Source organism: Zeus faber, assembly GCF_960531495.2.
Source record: "Zeus faber genome assembly, chromosome: 17".
Taxonomy (NCBI): Eukaryota; Metazoa; Chordata; class Actinopteri; order Zeiformes; family Zeidae; genus Zeus; species Zeus faber.
In genome coordinates, this window is record NC_137204.1 from 13,653,442 (window position 1) to 13,674,633 (window position 21,192).

General features: G+C 45.4%; 1 protein-coding gene across 1 annotated transcript in view; it reads left to right on the top strand.

The window, feature by feature from the left end:
- Positions 1–4,851: 4,851 nt before the first annotated feature.
- Positions 4,852–21,192, top strand: part of ntng2b (netrin g2b) — a gene marked incomplete at its 5' end in the record, with an annotated part of 52,234 nt that continues 35,893 nt past the window's right edge. The window contains 2 exons of the mRNA XM_080018210.1: positions 4,852–5,064; positions 18,717–19,360. Coding sequence (XP_079874336.1) covers positions 4,852–5,064; positions 18,717–19,360 — 857 coding nt within the window. The remainder of the gene's footprint in view (positions 5,065–18,716; positions 19,361–21,192) is intronic.

A 21,192-nucleotide genomic window follows, 5' to 3' on the forward strand; every position in this document is an offset into this window, starting at 1 on the left:
ATCACGCATTACCACTTTCGGTGGAACGCAGTCAAATTGTTAATTCAGTGCAGATCTAGTGTTTTACTGCACAGCATGTACCGAGCTATTAGTGGGGACAGGCTGCTCTATTGTTATTGATGCTCCTGTTTAGGTTGGCATAATTTAATTCCAAAACGCAATATCACTCATTCATCATGTTCAGCTTTGACATTTCTACCCAGCTATTGACGCCCCTTTGAGTATATATGTATAAACTATATATATATATATATATATATATATATATATATATATATATATATATATATATATAAAACAGTCACCGGGTCAAATATTACTGTGATTTTAACCCATATCAAAGTGCAATTACTGAATTATTGCATTAAATGAGTTATGATTGAGATCTTTTTTTTTTTACATTTTTAAGTTAAGCTTTACAATTTCGATTAAAAAACGGAATCACATCATCATATCATCATGTGACCATCACTGGAATTTCCCTTTGGAGATTAAAGTATATTTATCTTATCTTATCATATCATGTGATGACTTACCAATTCCAATCAGCAATGAGCCTTAGTTCAGAACCATATATTATTTCAAGAAATTACAAACATAATAGCTGATATAAAATGACTGAAAACAATTTTTTACACGAATGCCAGTTGGAGCTTCTTTTTCTTTGGTCAAATTCCGTAATCCTCTTCTCTCTGGCCCTCTCCATAGTAAAGGCATCTTGTGTGGTACAGCAGGCCTCAAGAGCCGTTTATTGCATTTCATTGTGAGTCATTGCTCCCTGAGTGGATTTGTCTTCTGGCCTGCCCTCATCTACAGGTATGGAGAGAGGGATCTGTAGTACGACAAGGGTTAAAGCTCATCTCTACAATGCGAAAATAGAGAAGGCACGGCAAGGACAAACCATCGATCCGTTCCCTGGTGTATCGTCAGCGCCGAGGCCCACGGTTTCCCCCGAATGGTGTCTCTCTCCCTCAATCCATCTCAAAATTTCATGACAGAACACCCATGATGCCATAGGATCAATATAATAACACATGAGTGCAAAGTCAAAAAAATAACAAGTTACCAGTGTGTGTGAGTAAATTAAGTAGTGAGTCATTTGACACACACATTGAATGGGAAATAATTGATTGATTATTATCTATCTATCTATCTATCTCTCTCTCTCTCTCTCTCTCTATCTATCTATCTACCTACCTATCTGTCTGTCTGTCTGTCTGAACTGCTGAACTACTATGCTATAAGCTGCGTTATATTGTATATAATACATGTAATCTAAATACAAATATATATAGGCCTGTTTTAAAACCTCTATCTTGATATGGGCTGCTGTGAACTGCAATTTCCCACTGGGGAAAGAAAGAAAGAATGTATGTATTGTATGTATGTAACAGTCTATCTACTGTATCTATCTATCTATCTATCTATCTATCTATCTATCTATCTATCTATCTATCTATCTATCTATCTACCTACCTCTCTGTCTGTCTGTCTGAACTGCTGAACTACTATGCTATAAGCTGCGTTATATTGTATATAATACATGTAATCTAAATACAAATATATATAGGCCTGTTTTAAAACCTCCATCTTGATATGAGCTGCTGTGAACTGCAATTTCCCACCGGGGAAAGAAAGAAAGAAAGAAAGAATGTATGTATTGTATGTATGTAACAATCTATCTACTGTATCTATCTCTCTATCTATCTCTCTATCTCTCTATCTATCTATCTATCGATCTTTAAAGTTCCAAAATGTTGAGAGTAGTAGAGATTGACGTGTGCGCATGGGTGTGTGTGGGTGTGTGTGTGTGTGTGTGTGTGTGTGTGTGTGTGTGTGTGTGTGTGTGTGTGTGAGTGTGTGTGCGTGCGTGTGGGCGCATCAACGTGGAGAAAACCCCTTTCAGCACCATTGTGCACGAGCGAGGAGGAAGGTCCCGAACGCTGCTATTCAGCCCGTTCATCATCCTAAACGGGTGGAAATACAACCGACATGCCGACAGGATCCCCGCTGATCGAACAACGACCCGCGTTGAGATGTGCGGATTTGACGAGTTATGCCACACCGTTTGCATATCTACCAAAGTTAAAGATTGAGCCGGCGGTGCATCACTTAAACCGACGGTAATCTCGACTAAAAAGCGGCTTGTGTGTGTGTGTGGTGGTGTTGTCGTGGAAGGGGGGTGAGGCGGAGGGTGCATGCCCCATGACCTGTCCGCGGGTCCTTTAAGGGGGAAGCTGGACCCGGGCAGGGAGCGCGCGCCGGCCCGGTCCAGGGAGGGCGCAGGAGAGGGGTGGAAGCTTGCACCGCCCGGTCCAGGCGGCAGGCTAGCAGATAAAAGCTCAGATAGTGATTGAAAGTGATGGTAAAAGGATTTAGCCCGGGCATTAACTGGGGAGAGAGAGAGAGAGAGAGAGAGAGAGAGAGAGAGAGAGAGAGAGAGAGAGAGAGACGGGGAAGGGGGGGGGCAGGGAGAGAGTCAAAGGGAGAGAGAGAGAGAGAGAGAGAGGGATGGAGGGGGAGGGAGAGAGAGAAGGGGAAGGAGGGAGGGAGGTAGAAATAGTCAAAGGGAGGGAGAGCGAGAGAGAGAGGGAGAGAGAGAGGGATGGAGAGATAGAGGGAGGGAGGGAGAGAGGGGAGGGAGGGAGGGAGGTAGAAATAGTCAAAGGGAGGGAGAGAGAGGGCGAGAGAGAGAGAGAGAGAGAGGGAGGGAGGGAGGGAGATAGACATAGAGAGAGAGCGCCGGGGAGAGAGAGAGAGACACACAGGGATGGCGAGAGAGGAGGGAGGTTTTCCATAAAGCTGTTGTTTTTTTTCTTTTTTTTTTTCTTTGTGCCCTTGAGCATCCCGGGCAAACCCGAGCTGGTAAAGTAGCAGGGCGGGCTCCTGCCCTTCCCCAAAAACTCAGTCCCCTCCACTTTTCGCACTCCCGGACGGTGGATCCAAGCTCCCTCCTCCTCCTCCTCCTCCCCCCATCCGCCGCCGCCCCCCGCCGCCCCCACGAGCCGCTCCGCATCTAGGACACCGCTCCGCCCTGCCGCCATCCTCCGTGCGGTAAAAAAAAAAAAAAAAAAAAGAAAGAAAAGTAACGGGCGGAAGAAAGGAAATAGAAGAAGAAAAAAAAAAGAACAGCGAGCCGCTGCTGCCAGGAGAGCGGGAGTAGGCTCCGGTGCACCGCGGCACCGAAACCGGACCGGGACCAGCGGAGGAAGCGGGGCGTCGCATCCGAGGAGGGACGCCCGCGCGGCGGACAGCAAAGTGCCGCTCCCCTCGGAGGACCGTCTCAAGTACCGGTAAGTGTCTCATCTCGCCGCCACGGAGGCTCCGCGCTCCGGCGTAACGGGAGGTCTGGACTCGCGCCCCGAGCGAACGGCAGAAGTTCTCAACAGTCGCCGTCCCGGTGTTTGCGCGTGAAAGCGGATCAACGAATCATTTCGGGCGGAACGGAGTGGGATCGGACACACCCCTACCGCGGGAGAAGGGACGGGAGGCGGGTGTGTTGTTGTTGTTGTTGTTGTTGTTGTTGTTTTTTGTTTTTCTATTCGGTGAAATAACTGGAGACGTCAACTCAGTGATGGAGTGCGGGAGATGCACGGGATGATCACTAACACCATCCCATAAAAAAAAGACATGTGTCTGCGGAGTGAGTTTTGAGGCTTGGGATCAGCTGATACAAAGGGAGAGGGGGAGAGAGAGAGAGAGACAATTACAACTCTCCACAACACGTGTTTGTACGCATGGGTTTACCAACGACGCGCAGCCTTTACTATTTGACTTGTTTCTACTCGTATTTATTTTTACTGTTTTTTTTGTTTTTTTTACAGGTAACTAATTCAAATACAAACGTCATAAAATGTGTGTCTTGCGGGAATTAAAGGTCTACTCTTCACGAATTATTTCCTGTATGTCTTCGGTCAAGAAGTCGACATCGTTCACCCCATTTTCTTATTTCTAACGCTTGTTATTGCTTGTTGTCATTCATAAGGTTGCTACAAACGAATGGCTCAAATATGATTTCACTTTATATGATGAAAAGAAAAGAAATTATAGGGAAATTAAATTATTTAGAAGTATGCCACTGCAAAAAAAAAAGTTGTTCATGTTAGATTTAGTATATTATAGAAGAACAACCACACCACACCACCATGTACAAAACTGTTAATCAGATGCCATTTGAACCATTTGGCCACATTTCTGCAACAGAAAATGTAATGTTATTTACAATAGGTTCGAGTAAATACAGTAGAAAATACTTCAGACCACCTTGTTTTTTTAACTCAATTATTTTTTCCACCCTTTTTTCACAGGACAATCAAAAGACTTCGATCCAATGGATATACCTGAAGACTGTGTAACCCCTCTATCAGCCTTTCCGTCCAGCTTTACCTTCCCCCTGTGGGAAAACCATCTCAGAGACATGGATTTGTGTTAACAGCTTGAGCAGCCCCACGCCCTGCATCACTATGGTTAAAGTTGATGCAAAGAACCTCTCCGATATTTTATGCCTCCGCATGCACCACTCTCCTGCAAATCGGTTGTCGACGCATGAAAGCCCAGTCTCTATGGGAAGCCATAAATATCTCTAAAGAGAGACTTTTGAGAGAATAAGTAATACCGTTTCCTTTCGTTTTAAGGAGTTGTAAGCCCTGGGGCTCACTGTGCCATTATATCTTCACTTTCCAGTTTACTTGAGCGAAGGCCGGCAGCAGCATGGCGAGGCTACAGATGTTTGGCGTCTCCTTATGATCGAGATTTGCGTTCCATGCACCTCACTTCGCCTCTGAGTATTGTGGCCCCCCTCGCCCTGCGCCGGACCCCACTACAATCACTCCTGTGGCTTCCCTGCCTGCCATGCTCCTTCAGGCTGTGTTGCTGCTGCATTGCTTGGCCTTGACATTGGGCCAGTATGAACTGTGCAAATCCCTGGTGAGTACGGATGATGGCTCCGTTTGGGAACACTATGCCTGCCAGCCGAAAAACGCTTCGATGAAGGACTACATGCGGATCAAAGTGGATCCACCAGGAATCACCTGTGGAAACCCTCTCGAGAGGTTCTGCACCCTGGTAAGTAAAAAAAAGCACTTTTACACCTTTGGAACCGATAATCTAGTGTCAGAAAGTTTCTACACTGCAAACTCTGAACTGTGAAGTGTTTCACTAGCATCTTCTGATGTAATTGACCTAGTCCCGCCCGCTCATAGTCCACGGTACCCTAAAAACCTATGTCAACTTGTGTCAAGAGTTCCAAAACTCTTCATCTGAAACCAGTTGGAGTATTGTGTTGTGCATTTTTTTACTGGACAGTGACATTGTGAAAAGAACTGCACCGGATGCAATTCCAGCTACTGTATGAGTGGAGAAATGGAATTGATCCTATCAGGCGACCCCTGTTGTTTTTATTGGCTTCAAAAGGAATGACACTAACTAAATGTCTTGGCATGGCTCAGCTTCCTAGGGAGGGGTCTGGAGGTGTTGTTTACGTAGGTATAAAGTTGGCATACTTTCATCCGGTTTGATTTGGGTTTCCAGAGGCTTTCATATTCCATTTAATAAAAACGGCATGTAGCGGGACCTTTATAGTTCAAGGACACTCCGCTCGAGAGGGTGGGGAACCAAGGGACAGTCGGATCTACATGCTTGATTTAATATATTTTGGCCCATAGGCCAGGTCCCATCTCGGCTCGAGTAGTTTTAAATTGAAAAAAAAAAAAAAGTGCAATAAATTAAAATAAATGAAATTAAGCTTCTCTGTCCCCTAGTTCTGGAGTTTGACGCGAGGGTTGGTACACAATTATTTTTGAAAGACAGAGAATAACGTGGCACTCTTCCACTGAGGGTCCAGTTTGTCTATTTGATGCTTCATTTTCAACAATTTCCCAACAAGAAAGTAGTGAACTACCAAAAGTGTTTTGGGAAACGGGAGAGGGGCAAAAAGAGAGAGAGCGAGAGAAAGAGAGAGAGAGAGAGAGAGAGAGATATTATCACTTTGCAATAATAGTAGGATGGTAATTAGGTGTTTTGTTCTGTGTGTTTCATGTAATTTGGGATTTGCATGAAAGCTGACCTGCATCTCAACATGCATACAAATTTAGCTGTACACACACTGGCATATACTGCATGTGTGTATAGGCCCAAGCACACACACACGCATGCACGCCCCTCATACTTGCAAAAGCCTCGGTCCTACTCATTGAGACTAATACAGACTCTGGGTCATTGACAACAGGAACGACAACGATATCTAATGGTTAATGATTTGTTTAATGTAGAAGTAGCGGAAACCACCGACGTCTTGAGAAAGCCTCTCCAATGAGCGAAGGAGGGAGGAAGAGGGAGGGAGAAGGGAAGAAATACACTTGCTGCCATAACATATTGACGTCTGCCCTCTAATGGTCCTGGCCTGGAAACTTCTATAACTATGTTCCTGAGCGAGCAATGATGAAATATTGATGGGTCCATAATGGGCTTCCTTACAAGGGTTGGCCAGCGAAGCGCCGTCCAAAGGATCCCGAATGTGCTGCTCGACCAAAAGAAAAAAAAAAAACAAAAAAAAAAGAAGGTGGGGGGGGAGGAAGAGAGGAAGAGGCTGGGACGGGAAGACGTTCGGCCTTAGTCAGCACTTTCACCTCGAACAGCTTCCTTACAGCCGAGAGTTTCTGTCTCTGCTCGAAGGGTCGATGGCTCTGAGCATGTAGGGATTCAAGGGCGTTTAGATATCAGCTGGGGTTTCAGAGACTCGGGAAGTTTTTGCGATGAAGGTTTACTCAAGCGTCCCGTTAAAAAGGACGCTGAGAGGGTCGCAAGATTCAAATTGTCATAGGGCGCGTTCAAGTGGGAAGGGGGAGGTAAGGGGGAGCTGAAGAAATTAGTGTTTGAAAATTAAGATTTAACATTAAATGATGTTCCACAACTTTATGGAACAACACAAATAATAATAATATTGTATTTTGTGAGTTAATATATTCTAATAGTCCTCTTATGTAAATTAAGGTAGTTCCCTATGACAGTGAATTTGCCCGTCTCTAGGACGGTGTCTCTCCTCCTCCCTGGCTCTTTTCTTTCTTTCGGGCTGACCTAATGTGCATAAGGTTTGGCATAGTTATTGGTATACAGATCATACTTCTGCATTTTTCTCCCCTGTTGACTCTGGGTTTGGCAGCTTTACAGGAAAGCTGGTTTTCTTATCTAATTGGTGTAAATTTACATTCACTCATTCAGCAATCCCAGTAGTCAAGAGAAAGTCAGGCTACTCAAAAGAAAAAACAAAACAAAAAAAAAAAAAAAGACTGCATTCCCCCAATGCGCAGAGCTGTTCATCCTTAATAAGACTTGAGACACACTGCGGAAGTTGCAGGATCCTTTTTTCCCCCCCTCCTCACACAATATGAACGCCTCAGTAATGTTACCGAAACTATGGATCATTTCGGCGTTTGGCATGTCGCTGCTCAGGCACAGTTTCCCTCGGCTGCGTTGGTTTACAGTAGTTTGGTCCCACTATCTCCTGGGGGGGGGGATTTCATTTTTTTTTTTATACTTTATTTATCCTCCTGTTCCCGGGGAATGCAGCATTCTTTCTCCTCTGCCAAACAGGCCGGCGTGTTGGCTCCTTTCGACATGACGGGCCCCCGCACTCCACTTTGAGGATGATGCTACAGTCACTAGTTCTCTGTTAGGAGCATCTGTAGTTGGTTAGCAGTCCCCCACCCTCCCCTCCACTGAAGCTCCGTGGTTCTAGTGAGCTGCCGGGAACGCTAGAGGATGGGGGTTGGGGCTACAGAGGAACGTGTGTTGCAGAAAAGGAAAGCTAATGATGAGGGAAGGGTAAGGAAGATCCCAGCTTAGCTAAGCAGAAAGATGAAATCAGATCAGTGTTGCAAAGTAGTACACACGCTGTCTTCACAGGAATGCCGCATTAAAAAAAGGCCTCACGGTACCGTGCGTGCGTGTGTGTTTGCTTTTTTCATATTGAACCGAAACCATCAATCAAACTTTTCCCCTTTGTTTTAGAGCATACATTACACTTCGTAAGTGGCCCCATACATGCATGAAGGCATACGTACAAAAAACACACAGTGACAAAAGACCGATGAGAAATTGTGAGGCATAGTATGTTAAACATGTGCATTAATTGGCCCGAGTGTATGTATCAGTATGTGTACGGAAGACAACAAACGCACCTTCCTGTTCCACAACAGATTTGCCCGTTTTAGATGGTAGAAATCAGCCAGACCTAAAAATAGACATGAGAGAAAAGAGAGAGAAGGTGCAGCAGTGGAAGGGGAGGAAGATGGCAGCTGGTAGCGTGGATCAGTGCTTCCCAGACTGGGCCTATAGCCATGCTGCTACTCCCTACCCAGCGCAGCCCTGCCAGGCCTGGATGGCCTGCCCTGCCCAGCGGTAGGCCAGCCAAGGCCACGCGCAAGGGCTCCCCGCACCCAGCGGTGGCGGACCCCTTGTGCACCCTCGCCCGGGGTAAAAGAAAGTCGAGGTAGCCAATGTCCTAATGATACACCCTTGGAGGGGAATTTGGACTCAGCAAGAGTCGCGACGTGAGCGCGGGGGCATCATTAACCGAGGGGACGGAGAGAATAAAGGGGTTGGAGAAAGTGATATTCAGGTAAGGGCTTTAAGTGTGTTAATGGTACATAGGAGACGGGGGTGTGATGACGAGCACAGCCTTGAAAGTGAACAGAGGGTGTTTAAGACGTGTTGGCAGGACAGGAGGACAGTTATAAGTGAGACTTATCCCTGACGAAGGTGATACTAAGAGGGATTGGCCACAGGAGCTCAGACCACCCGGGGCGAACAGACAGCACGCTTTAGCCAAACACGTCGGTTCTCAAACTGCACCGTCTCTTTTTCACTCATCAAGCAATCATTGAGCGATACATGCAACGAGGGACGCATATCACAAATGACATTATACACATACACACAAATACATTACACACATTGGCCTGGTATAGTATATTTAAAAGCATAAAGACGGAACCTTTGCAACTTGTGACTGTGCCCACATTTGTCCATATGTGTGTATGTCCATAAGCACGGATGTACATACACACACACACACACACACACACACACACACACACACACACACACACACACACACACACACACACAGAATCCACACTCATGTACAGTATACTAACAGGATCGTCCGGTATGATGAAAAATACTTAAGACAAAATAAAAGATTAACGTTAAAAGTGAAAATGCAATATATCGCCCTCTCTTCCCCCTCGTGGCCTTTTTAATGGGGAGGTCATTTCATTTGATGGTTTCCCCCACAACAAAATAAATTGTGTTCTCGGACTGTGTGTGTCCGTGTCGCTCGCTTTATTCCCCTTGCTGGTAATATAACTTGGAAACTTCCATCGGTGGAAGAGGGGCTGCTGGGGAGGGAGAAAAGGGGGAAAAGGGGGGACGGGCGCCGGTGGAAAAGGAGGGATGAAGATATTTCACTTCAGTCTGAGTGTAAGGTGTTAACGAGCGTATCTAATGTTGTGCATGTTCCCTGGATTCTGCGCGAAACAGCTAAAAACGGCAAAAAGAAATATTGTGCTTGTAAGGCAATTTCAGATGGATTAAAGACCTTGCTAATATTTTGTTGTTTTCCCAAGATACTGCATAGATTACACAAATATGAATATCTTTACATACCCTTATGAGACACACTTAATTGGAAGACTTACTGATAAGTGCTCAGAGTAACACCGGGATCCTTTAGGTGTGTGTTGTTGTTTTGTTGGAGGGGCGAAGGGGTTCGCCCCCCCCCCAAAAAAAGTTTATTAAAAAGAATAACCGAGGCACCCACTCATCGCGGAGGCCGTTGTCGTGGAGACGAGATACGAGCGCGGATAATTGCTGGAGGGGCTTAGCGGTGCGGGCCACCTGCTGCAGCAGTTGGCCGGGATCTGTGTGTGTGCGTAGCCCGCGTGTGTTTGCGGGTGTGTATCCAGTTGGAATATGTGGGACAGGGCGAAGTGGAGTCAGGGAGCGGAGCAGGATAAAGTGGACAGGGAGGCACAAGGGGCTTAGGCGCGACCTCAAGTGCAAGCGTACCCACAGAAAATAAAATGTTTCCACCCTGCAGCGTATATCACGCGTGCGGTAATCCCACCGGGCTCAGAGGTCGGAGGGTCTGCTGCTATCAGCAGCACAACCCTTTCATTTAATCATCGAAATGCAACTAATTGATAATTACATGGGGGGAAAAGTAGCTACTTTACCGTATATATTGCACTGAGTTGGATGCACACACACACACACACACATGCACACACACACACACACACACACACACAGACACACACACACTCTACGGGTTTCATCAACTAGTCGACTAGTCAACTACTATAACCACGAGTCAGCGCCGTTGGCAGCAGTTGACTAGTCGTCGACCAGATTTACAACAATTTATTAAAATAGGTGGAGGCGCTGGATTGAACAGTGTCGGTAATGCCTGGAGCGAGGAGGCGCAGGCTGGTGACGTCAGGGCGAAGGCGACGACGTTGCGTGGAGAACGAGAGGATTCCCGATGCCGGCGGGAATGTATTTCTTCCCTTCTCCCTCCCTCTTCCTCCCTCCCTCGCTCATTGGAGAGGCTTTCTCAAGACGTCGGTGGTTTCCGCTACTTCTACATTAAACAAATCATTAACCATTAGATATCGTTGTCGTTCCTGTTGTCAATGACCCAGAGTCTGTATTAGTCTCAATGAGTAGGACCGGAGGCTTTTGCAAGTATGAGGGGCGTGCATGCGTGTGTGTGTGCTTGGGCCTATACACACATGCAGTATATGCCAGTGTGTGTACAGCTAAATTTGTATGCATGTTGAGATGCAGGTCAGCTTTCATGCAAATCCCAAATTACATGAAACACACAGAACAAAACACCTAATTACCATCCTACTATTATTACAAAGTGATAATATCTCTCTCTCTCTCTCTCTCTCTATTTGCCTCTCTCCCGTTTCCCAAAACACTTTCGGTAGTTCACTTCTTTCTTGTTGGGAAATTGTTGAAAATGAAGCATCAAGAAGACAAGCTGGACCCTCAGTGGAAGAGTGCCACGTTATTCTCTGCCTTTCAAAAAGAATTGTGTACCGGCCCTAGCGTCAAACTCCAGAACTAGGGGACACCCGCGGAACGCACCGGCGGTCGTCGGTAAAGATACCGGCTGTTAGACAGTGGATGTGTGCCCGGTCAACGCGACTGAGCTGAACAGCCGTCTACACCGTTGAAATTTACGTTTTTTGCCCCGGACAATGGATATTTGAAGTGCGTGTGTCATTGCTTTTTAAGTGTTTGTGATTCGCGCTGTCGCAACGGGAAAACGACAGTGAGTGCGTGCGCGTGACGTCGCCGCTGATCGGACCGCCCTTGCCCGTCACCTAGAACTCCTCCCTCTGCTTCTCTCTCACCGTAGATAACAGGTTGAAGACAACGACTCGACTTCTGTGATGAAAAACTTGGCAACTAGTAAAAATCAGTACACACACACCCACACACACACACACACACACACACACACCACTATGGAATCTATCCTACGTGGTATTTGCACTTACGTTTATCTGGGACAGTATGACGGTGTGATCATTTTCAATAGGATTTGTAGGTCGAGGGTTATCCCCGGAACAACATTCTACTAATCCATTCCCGTGTGTGTCTAAGGTCAGGGGCTGCGCTAATGGAGGACGGCAGCACAGCCAGCAGCGCTACTGTACGATTTCTCCGGACTCATTAGGGGAGCAGTTCCCCCCCCCATAAACATCGCCGGTTCTCATTATCAGCTACAATGTTGTGCTGTCTGATTGCCGTGACAGTGATCGCTCACTGTCACTCTCTCTCTCTCTCTCTAGCTGTGTGTGTGTGTATGTGTGTGTGTGTGTGTGTGTGTGTGCGTGTACATGTGTGTGTGTTGTGTCTGTGCTAAGGAAGCCATTGGCAGAGATAATTAGGTTATCAGACAGGGAACAAGGCTGCCATGTCTCTCCAGTGAGGAGAGAGATAGATGGTCTGTCGTCATGGTGCTAAGGACATTAGAGCTTCGCAGTCGCATGTTGCCGTATTCCTCCTATGCCCTGTGATTCCCCCTATACCGTGGCGCCGCTGCGCCGCGCAGCTTTTCTACCGCGCAACCTCAGCTATTGCTTATGTTTGGACTTTTACCCCCACCTTGCGATGTCACCATAAATCAGATGATTTATAATCTCAGGCTCGCAGGAATGAAACTTTTGCTTTTGTTATCGGACCACTAGGGTGGTTTTGAGTGACTGCTTAGTCTCTGCGGCACAGTTCAGTGACTCTAGTCAAACAGCAGCACCGTCTGCATATTGTCCTGCGTGGGCACAGAAATGGGGGGGGGGGGATTTTGCGAGGAAACCATGAAGCGGGCTCCACGCCGGCGAGGGCAACGATCTCATGCAGTGATTTGACGTCCCACCAAATTTGCATTGTATATGTAGCCGGTCTGGCCTGGCACTCCATTTTGCTACCAACTCTGCGTTGTGCTTATGAATGGTGACGAAGGAGGCGAGGACGACTGCTGCGTAAAACACAATAATATCAGTACAGCAACTTCAGCGACCGGGTTTCTGCATGCACAGCTCTCTCCGGCAGGGCCTGTCGCCGACTGACTGTATGACCGGCGTGCCGCTACATTTGCCACATTTGGTCTTCCATTAAATCAATAAAACAAAAAACATCTCCTTCTGATCGTATAGTTACAATTCCAAGTTTCCTTTAGCAATTTTTGTATTTCATGAATTAATATAAACTTTAAAATGTGAACGTCATGGAAATATGCACTATGTGTATGAAAAGAAATAAAAAGATCAATACAAAACACATTTACATCAAAAAATAACAAAGAGGGAGCTCACATACCTGTGCAAAACACAATAATATTGGTACAGCAACTTCAACGACCGGGTTTCAACGCACACCTTTAAAGGAGGAAGGGAGAGAACAGCGGACGCATGAGAAACCATCCCCGTGCTCCGTTTGAGCCTAGCTTGAGATCGGTAAGCTTGCATGTTACACAAAAGTGCTGTACACGATAAAAAAACGCATATATGCGCTGAAATAAACATTACGACAGCAAAGAACAGCATTTGTGACCTCTCTCCAGCAGGGCCTGCAGCCGACTGAGGAGAATAGCGCAAATCTACAGGAAGTAGCATGGCCAAAATGTCAAAGGTCATGCGACAAAAATAGAATTAACAAAATTAAAGCTCCCCGAAATAAATATACACAGAAACAAGTATATACAAGGAAAATAAGAATAAAATGTGAACAGAAATGTTTTGTTGAAATATAAACCTATTTCATGAATACACTGGTTCAGGAGTACAAATCCTGCCTATCATTTCTTCCAGTAAGTGTCCAAATTCCCAGGATCTTTATCGTTGAAACTCGATTAAAAAATGTACATGAAGGATAATCAGTTATGCTCTTTGGTTCAAAGCAATGTTTAATATCACAGGTTTTATTATATTTTCATTAGTTGAATGTAAAATGAGCTCTCTACACCAAGAGAAATCTCACCTACTGAGTGCATATTAATTATCTACCCGGTTTAACACCTGGCTGTGAGTAAAGCATAAAGCAGAATAAAATGTGTGTGAGATTGAAAAAAATATGTGAAAAAAAATCTGGAAAATATAAAAAGCGTGTATGTGTATATACATGATCAACCACAACATTAAAACCATCGCCTAATATTGTGTAGCTCTCCTTTCGTGAGAGAGCTACAAAAGAGCTTGTGCCGCCAAAAGAGCTCTGACCCGCCTAGGCATGGACTCCACAAGACCTGTGAAGGTGTCCTGTGGTATCTGGCACCAAGACATTAGCAGCAGATCCTTTAAGTCTTGGAAGTTGCGAGGTGGGGCACCCATGGATCGGGCTTGTTGTTCCAGCACATCCCACAGATGATCGATCGGATTGAGATCTGGGGAATTTGGAGGCCAATTCAACACCTTGAACTCTTTATCATGTTCCTCAAACCATTCCAGAACATTTTTTGCAGTGTGGCAGAGCTCATTATCCTGCTGAAAAAGGCCACTGCCATCAGGGAATAGAGTTGCCATGAAGGGGTGTACTTGGTCTGGAACCATGTTTATGTAGGCGGTACGTATCAAAGTAACATCCACATGAATGCCCGGACCCAAGGTGTCCCAGCAGAAACATTCCCAGAGCATCACACTGCCTTTGCCGGCTTCTTCCCATAGTGCATCCTGGTGCCATCTCTTCCCCTGGTAAATGATGCATATGCACCCAGCCATCCACATGATGTAAAAGAAGACGTGATTTATCAGACCAGGCCACCTTCTCCATTGTTTACATCGTCCAGTTCTTATGCTCACGTGCCCATTTTAGCCGCTTTTGGCAGTGGACAGGGGTCAGCACAGGCACTCTGACCAGTCTGCAGCTACACTGCTGCAGCAAGCTGCGATGCACTGTGTGTTCTGACACCTTTCTATCATAGCAGCATTAACCTTTTCAGCAATTTGTGCTACAGTAGCTCTTCTGTGGGATTGAAACAGACTGGATAGCCCTCGCTCCCCAACGCATCAATGAGCCTTGGGCGCCCATGACCCTTTCGCTGGTTCACTGGATATCCTTCTTTGGACCACTTTTGGTTGCTACTAACTAGGGACGCAACGGTACACGGAATGCCCCCTACAGGGGTATGTCCCCTACGGTTCAATACGCACACGTGAACCGCAGTATTACGGTATGACGGTAGAAGTCGACTGGACCTGCTGTACGTAGATGCTTACTTTGATATCCACTGTTGGAGTACCACTGGCCACGCCAGCTGCGCAGAGTGCGCGTGCAGCATTTCTCTATTATTGTGCAAGAGGTCGATTTTTTTTTCAACTGCGCCCGGCTACGCAAGCCTTATTAACAGAAACACATGCAAAAACTACATAGAAATATTTTTGTAAAGAGTGCAATCAATCAAGGTATCCAGTCGGAAAATAAACCCCTTGAATGACTGTGTCTCTCTTTATTACAAACTTCTCTTCAGACACTCTCTCACTCACTTCACTCGCACAAGGCACTTGTCTCACTTCCCTGTCTCTCCTCTCCTTCCACATTCTGACTCTCCACCGAGAACCCGCCCCCTAGACACCTGGGCCAATTACCCGTCATCCTGGGAACCTCCTCTCCAATCAGAAGAACTTATGCAAATTTAACTCACCAATGAACTTGAACGCCCCCCCCCCCCCACAGTTTTTCACCTTTTAGCTATTTTTTTGCTATTAATTTGTAGAAAAAAATACCGTTGCTATGGCCCCAGAACTGTGATACATACAGATTTTGGTAGGTACTAACCACTGCATACAGGGAACACCCCACAAGATCTGCAGATTTGGAGATGCTATGACCCAGTCGTCTAGCCATCACAATTAGACACCTGTCAAAGTGGCTCAGATCCTTACGCTTGCCCATTTTTCCTGCCTCGAAACACATCAACTTCGACAACTGATTGTTCACTTGCTGCCTAATACATCCCAACCCTTGACAGGTGCCACTGGTACGAGATGTGCAATGTTATTTACTTTACCTGTCATTGGTTTTAATGTTGTGGCTGATCTGTGTATATATCTCTATCTATACTGTATATAAACTGTAGCAGTTCCCCTGTCACAGGGGCTCCCTGACACAGAGACACAAGCAATGAAGTGAAGGACAAACCAGTTTATTGGCAAGATGTGACATGCTAGGAGCAGATGGAACGATGTCATGACAAGAGCTCCCCTTCATGTGTGTGTGGGGATGGTTGATTTAATCCATGCTCATTGATTGCTCTGATGTACAACAGGTGTGCAGCCACCCCTGATCCCGGGCCCAATTACCTCGACCCAAGACAGGTGTGGCGGCTTAACTCTCACCACCCCCACACCACGATAACATTATGACAATATAATATTTCACATTATTTTCTATGCTCAAATTCTGAAAAGAATGATAAAAACCAAGGATAAGGACGGAAGAAGGCTTGCATTTCAAATCCAACACATTTAAAACCATTCCCCATAAACCCTTTTTAAAGCAATTAGGCCAATGAGGACATTTACATAAGTCGTTGGAGTTTGAAAAGTTTAACATTTAAAGATGCTATCTGAAGGGCGTTGGAATATCCAATATCATTGTCTGTATTGAAACATTATTGTGTGTGAATATCGACAAAAGTTAAAGCAGTAATAGCATTCAGTAGCTTGATAAAGCTATTATTAATCACTCCCATTATTACATGTCTCAATAATTCAAGATTCAAGATTCAAGAGGTTTATTCCTCACATACATATACATACGTTCATACATATATGCAGTGAGATGTCATTGCAGCGCACCCGGAGATCATGCACAATAAGCTCTAAAAATACTAAAATGTGTGTAACGGAGGCGCCCAAGGGGCACTGCCACAATCACGATTCTAGGTTCTATAATTATCAATGTTTGATTTATATTGTTGCCCAATACTGAAGCAGCATTTCAGGATCCATAGATAGATAGATAGATAGCTAGATAGCTAGATAGATAGATAGATAGATAGATAGATAGATAGATAGATAGATAGATAGATAGATAGTGAAGCATATACTGTAAAGTTTAAATAAACAGTTAACCATTGAGCTAAGCTATTATAGTGTTGATTGAATGGACCTCTTTATGAGAGTAAAGAGCTGAACACTGGAGTGGAAACGTCTTATTTATGATAGCGTTTAGCGTTTATTATAGCGAGTTTTATCACAGTGGGCCGTAGTTAATTGGAACTAAAATAAATCTGAAACCTGAAAACTGTGCTCTTGGTGGTTGTAAGAAATTGAACAGAGAATTATGTTGGAAGAATGTGAACCTTTACTCTCCTGCAGATATGAATATTAGAAACATCTGGTCTAAGGGAGAAACAAGCATTTCTGGAAAACTTTGGCGAAGACATTTAATGACTTGCATTCATACGAGGGAAGGGACCTCGCTTCTCTGGAAATAGGGGAATCCGTCAGATTGGGGAATCTGGCATTTTGCTTTTGCTTTTTAAAAAAAAGGGGAATTGACATTCCTGAGTGGAGGTGGAAGGAAACCCAGTTATTTCTAAGGAGCAGATGGAATAGAGTTCTGATATCTATGTAAGGAATGTGAGACAAACAGACGAAACACATTTTTCGCTGCTTGGAGGTTTTTGCATTCCCCAAAGAGATCGTTGAGATCAAGGAGTTGCGTCTTTCCAGTTGGAAGGGGAGATGCTGGCCATGACGCAACATGATGCATGATCTTCTTGACCTTCACAATGCTCAGTCTTAGGTTGTTTGTCAACATTGAGGCTTCGTGTCTAAGTACCTTAGTTAGATAGGCATTTGGGGACCTCTTAATTAGACGAACAACTATGGAACCAAATAGTGGTCATTCATATTTTGAGCTCGTGAAATATTCCGTGAATGTGTAAAAAGTGTTCGTAGCTGTGGAAATATTTTGTGTGTGCTTAAGTTTGTGCAGGAATATTTTCAACGGTAGATCATTTTACATTTCAACCTGAACTGCGCTCTGATTGGCTAGTCAGCTCATATGTAAAAACAGGGTCAAAATCCATACTTGTAACTGGTAGTTTCCAGCTTGTAACTTCAGTGTCGCTTCAGTATCCATCTCTTGGACTTTGCGAAAAAACCTCACTATTAAAAAATATACCAGCACATTTTTGATTACACATACACTAAATCTTTCTACAGCTACCAATACTTTTTACATATGTGCAAATTATATCTGTGTGCACAAAACCTTTTTCACACGTGCACAAAATATTTCTTACAGCTTACAGCAAACTTTATTACACATTCACAAACCACCTCCCAAGCTCCAAATATGATTTGGATTATTTGATTCCATAAACAACACTCTTCATCCGTGGAGTATGTGGAGTTTACTTGTGGAGAACCACATAGGCACACATGGGAATGAAGGGCCATCATTTGAAATAGTGTTGTTACTTGCGATGATTAGGAGAAACAGTCCCAGACGCAATAGTCCTTATTTGACGCTTAGTTGAGAATTACATGTTTAGGCTTTACTGGGCTGTTTTTAAAGCCCAAAGAATGAAATTATTCATTAAATTACAATCGATACATTTATTTCTTTAATTTACTCTTAAGAGACTATACATCTTACTCCAAAAGCAAGAATCTCTGTCTGTCTGTCTGTATGGATGTATGTCCTTTGATTATCTCGTCAACCGTTCATCCGATCTTCACACTTGGCAAGTGTACTGCTGAGGACCCAAGGTCGTGCAGTGTCAAACCGGATTTGGTGCAATTTGGAACTGTGACACGTGCAAAATAACAAACTTTCAATAAACGCCCAACGGCGAGCCAGCTGGGGAGCGGGGCTTCAGGGCTCTGCGACTGAGTCACAAAGAGGGTCGTTCCCCGGTGTACGACTTTAACCCGCACTTTCATCTTCCGCTGTGGAACACGGGACTGAATCATTGACCTTTCGTTGAACTGTGCCATTAAAATGTCTTAGAAACTCTTACATTTTGAACAGGCAAGTAATACCTAATTTGTTATAAGCTTAATAAATGAGCATGCAAGCAGCAAATGTAAGGGCAGATCATGTGTCAAGTGTTGACTATTAGGCTATTCTCATTACTCTTTTTACCATTCGCTAACTGACCTCTTCCTGCTCTGTCTCTGTTCCTCTTATAGGAGAACCCGTACCTGTGCAGTGATGAGTGCGATGCCTCCAGCCCCGACCTTGCCCACCCTCCCCAGCTGATGCAGGACCGGGAACGCGGCAGCTTAATCACCTACTGGCAGACAGTCACGTGGAGCCGCTTTCCAGAACCCCTGCTGGCCAACATCTCCATGGCCTGGAACAAGAGCCTTGAGCTCACGGACGACATCCAGATCACCTTTGAATACGGCCGTCCCACCATCATGGTGCTGGACAAGTCCATGGACCACGGACGCTCCTGGCAGCCCTACCAGTTCTATGCCGATGACTGCCTCGACGCTTTCAATGTCCCGCCCAAGAGCGTCCATGACCTCTCGCCCGCCAACATCACACGGGTCATCTGCACCGAACAGTATTCCCGCTGGGTGGGCTCCAAAAATGAGAAGAACGTGAAGTTCGAGGTGCGGGCGCGCTTCGCGGTCTTCGCCGGGCCGCGGCTGCGGAACATGGACAGCCTGTACACTCGCATGGAGAGCATGAAGGGACTGAGGGACTTTTTCACCTTCACCAACCTGAGACTGAGGCTGCTCCGACCCGCCCTGGGGGGGACCTACGTGCAGAGGGATAACCTGCTCAAGTACTTCTACGCCATATCCAACATCGAGGTACCTGCCAGGTGAGGGAGTCACGGCGCTTTGAGTCGCAGTTAAGAATGGAGGGAGATTTTAGGTCATTTTAATGAAAAGAAAACCTTTAAGAACCCGGCCAATAATAAGAGGATGTACCTTAAAACCACTTCCACCCAAATTTCAATTCAAGGATTGTCTTGACACATAACAGATAGTGATATGCATAGAGTATAGAAAGATGGCCATAACCTTAAGGTACAAAATTGATATATGTTTATCCTCCTCCAAATGAAAGAGTCTTTACAACCAATAACAAAAAAGTATTCAACATTTTTAATACATCAGACTTTACATTCAGAACACTTTACAAAACACTCCCATCCACCCCCATCAGATATTTATAACCATAAAGGGGATGCCATGACCTCGGTTGTGGTAATTACTCCTTTACCATTCATGTACACACGGTAATAATATACAACCAGCCTAATTTGAGGGCATGGGCAGTGACCCTATCACTCTCAGCATGGATCCTGGTCTGCCTGTCATTGGCCCGCTAGCATGATGATTAACGACACCGACGCGCAGCCTCGGTGGTCCAACGTAACCACCATCCGCATTCTGCGAGGGGAGCCGGGAACCCTTACAAGGCAACTCTGTGACAGTGAAGGATGGTCGGTCTGTCATGCGCCTACTTAGCATCAACAAGCCATCTCTCCTACCTTTCAGAATTATTATTCCAATCAATACAGCAGGGTGACATTTGAATGGTATTTAACATCCTCGTTCGGAAGGCTCGGAATGCGAGGGGCTGGGGGATGAATGTGTGAGTGTTAGGGGGTGAAAGTGTGTGGGTGGTTAGAATGGGGTTGGTTTATGTGGCTATCTGTTGGTGGTGGTGGTGGTGGTGGTGGTGGTGATGTGGGGAGGAGGGGGAGGGGGTTCCAGGAGTGTTTGATGAGGTCCTGAGCTGATGCTGACACAGCACACACACACAAACACAGACACGCACGCACTCACACACAAACACACACACATACACACCCTCATGAATACACACCGACACACTCACACACACAGCCCTCTGGCACTGAGGAGAAGGCCTGCAGGTATTGATCATAGGCACTTTTTAGGCTCAGCACGAAATCAGAGAGAAGAAGGAAGTGAGCAAGAAAGAGGGAGGGCGGGAGGGGTAGAGCGATCAACCCACAACAGCCTGGGGGTGAAAGAGTCCAGGCCAGAGCCAGAACCTCCAATAACTTTAATGCTCAAGTAGACCCCATTGGTGATATCTTAGATTCATTTATTACTTTGCACAGCCTTCCACCACCCGGCGCTCCTACATTTAATATTCCATCAGCTCACTTAAAATCCCTGGTGTGATGATGTACTTGAAAGCCCCATCACCAGATTCATACTGTAATTCACTATAATGTTACTAGCACAGTGTTATTATTACATCTTTGACTTTCAAGCCCTTCTCGCTCAGAGGACTGTTCCGGCTGGTGGCAGCTGGTGACAGTGTCTGCATGCGCTGGATCTTGTATCACAGGATCCAAATATAGCCAAGTGGAGATGATTGAGGCCAGTCCGTCTTCCGCTCTGGCCACACACACACACCTCCAGTAACATAATCACTAATCAATAAGTTATTCTGGGCAGCCAGCAGGGATATTGGGTGATAGTGCTTGGGGGTCCTCAACAGTACAGTACAATCAAGAGTGTCTGCTCACGGCTGGGAAATTGATTTTGGGGGGCCAGGCGATTAGTCAATGTTCCCTGGACAAAGGGCTAAGCTATTTCATCTCATCTCATCTGGCCTTAGTAACATATTGGGATTTCCAATGCTTAAAATTTGAATAATGAATATTCCACTGCA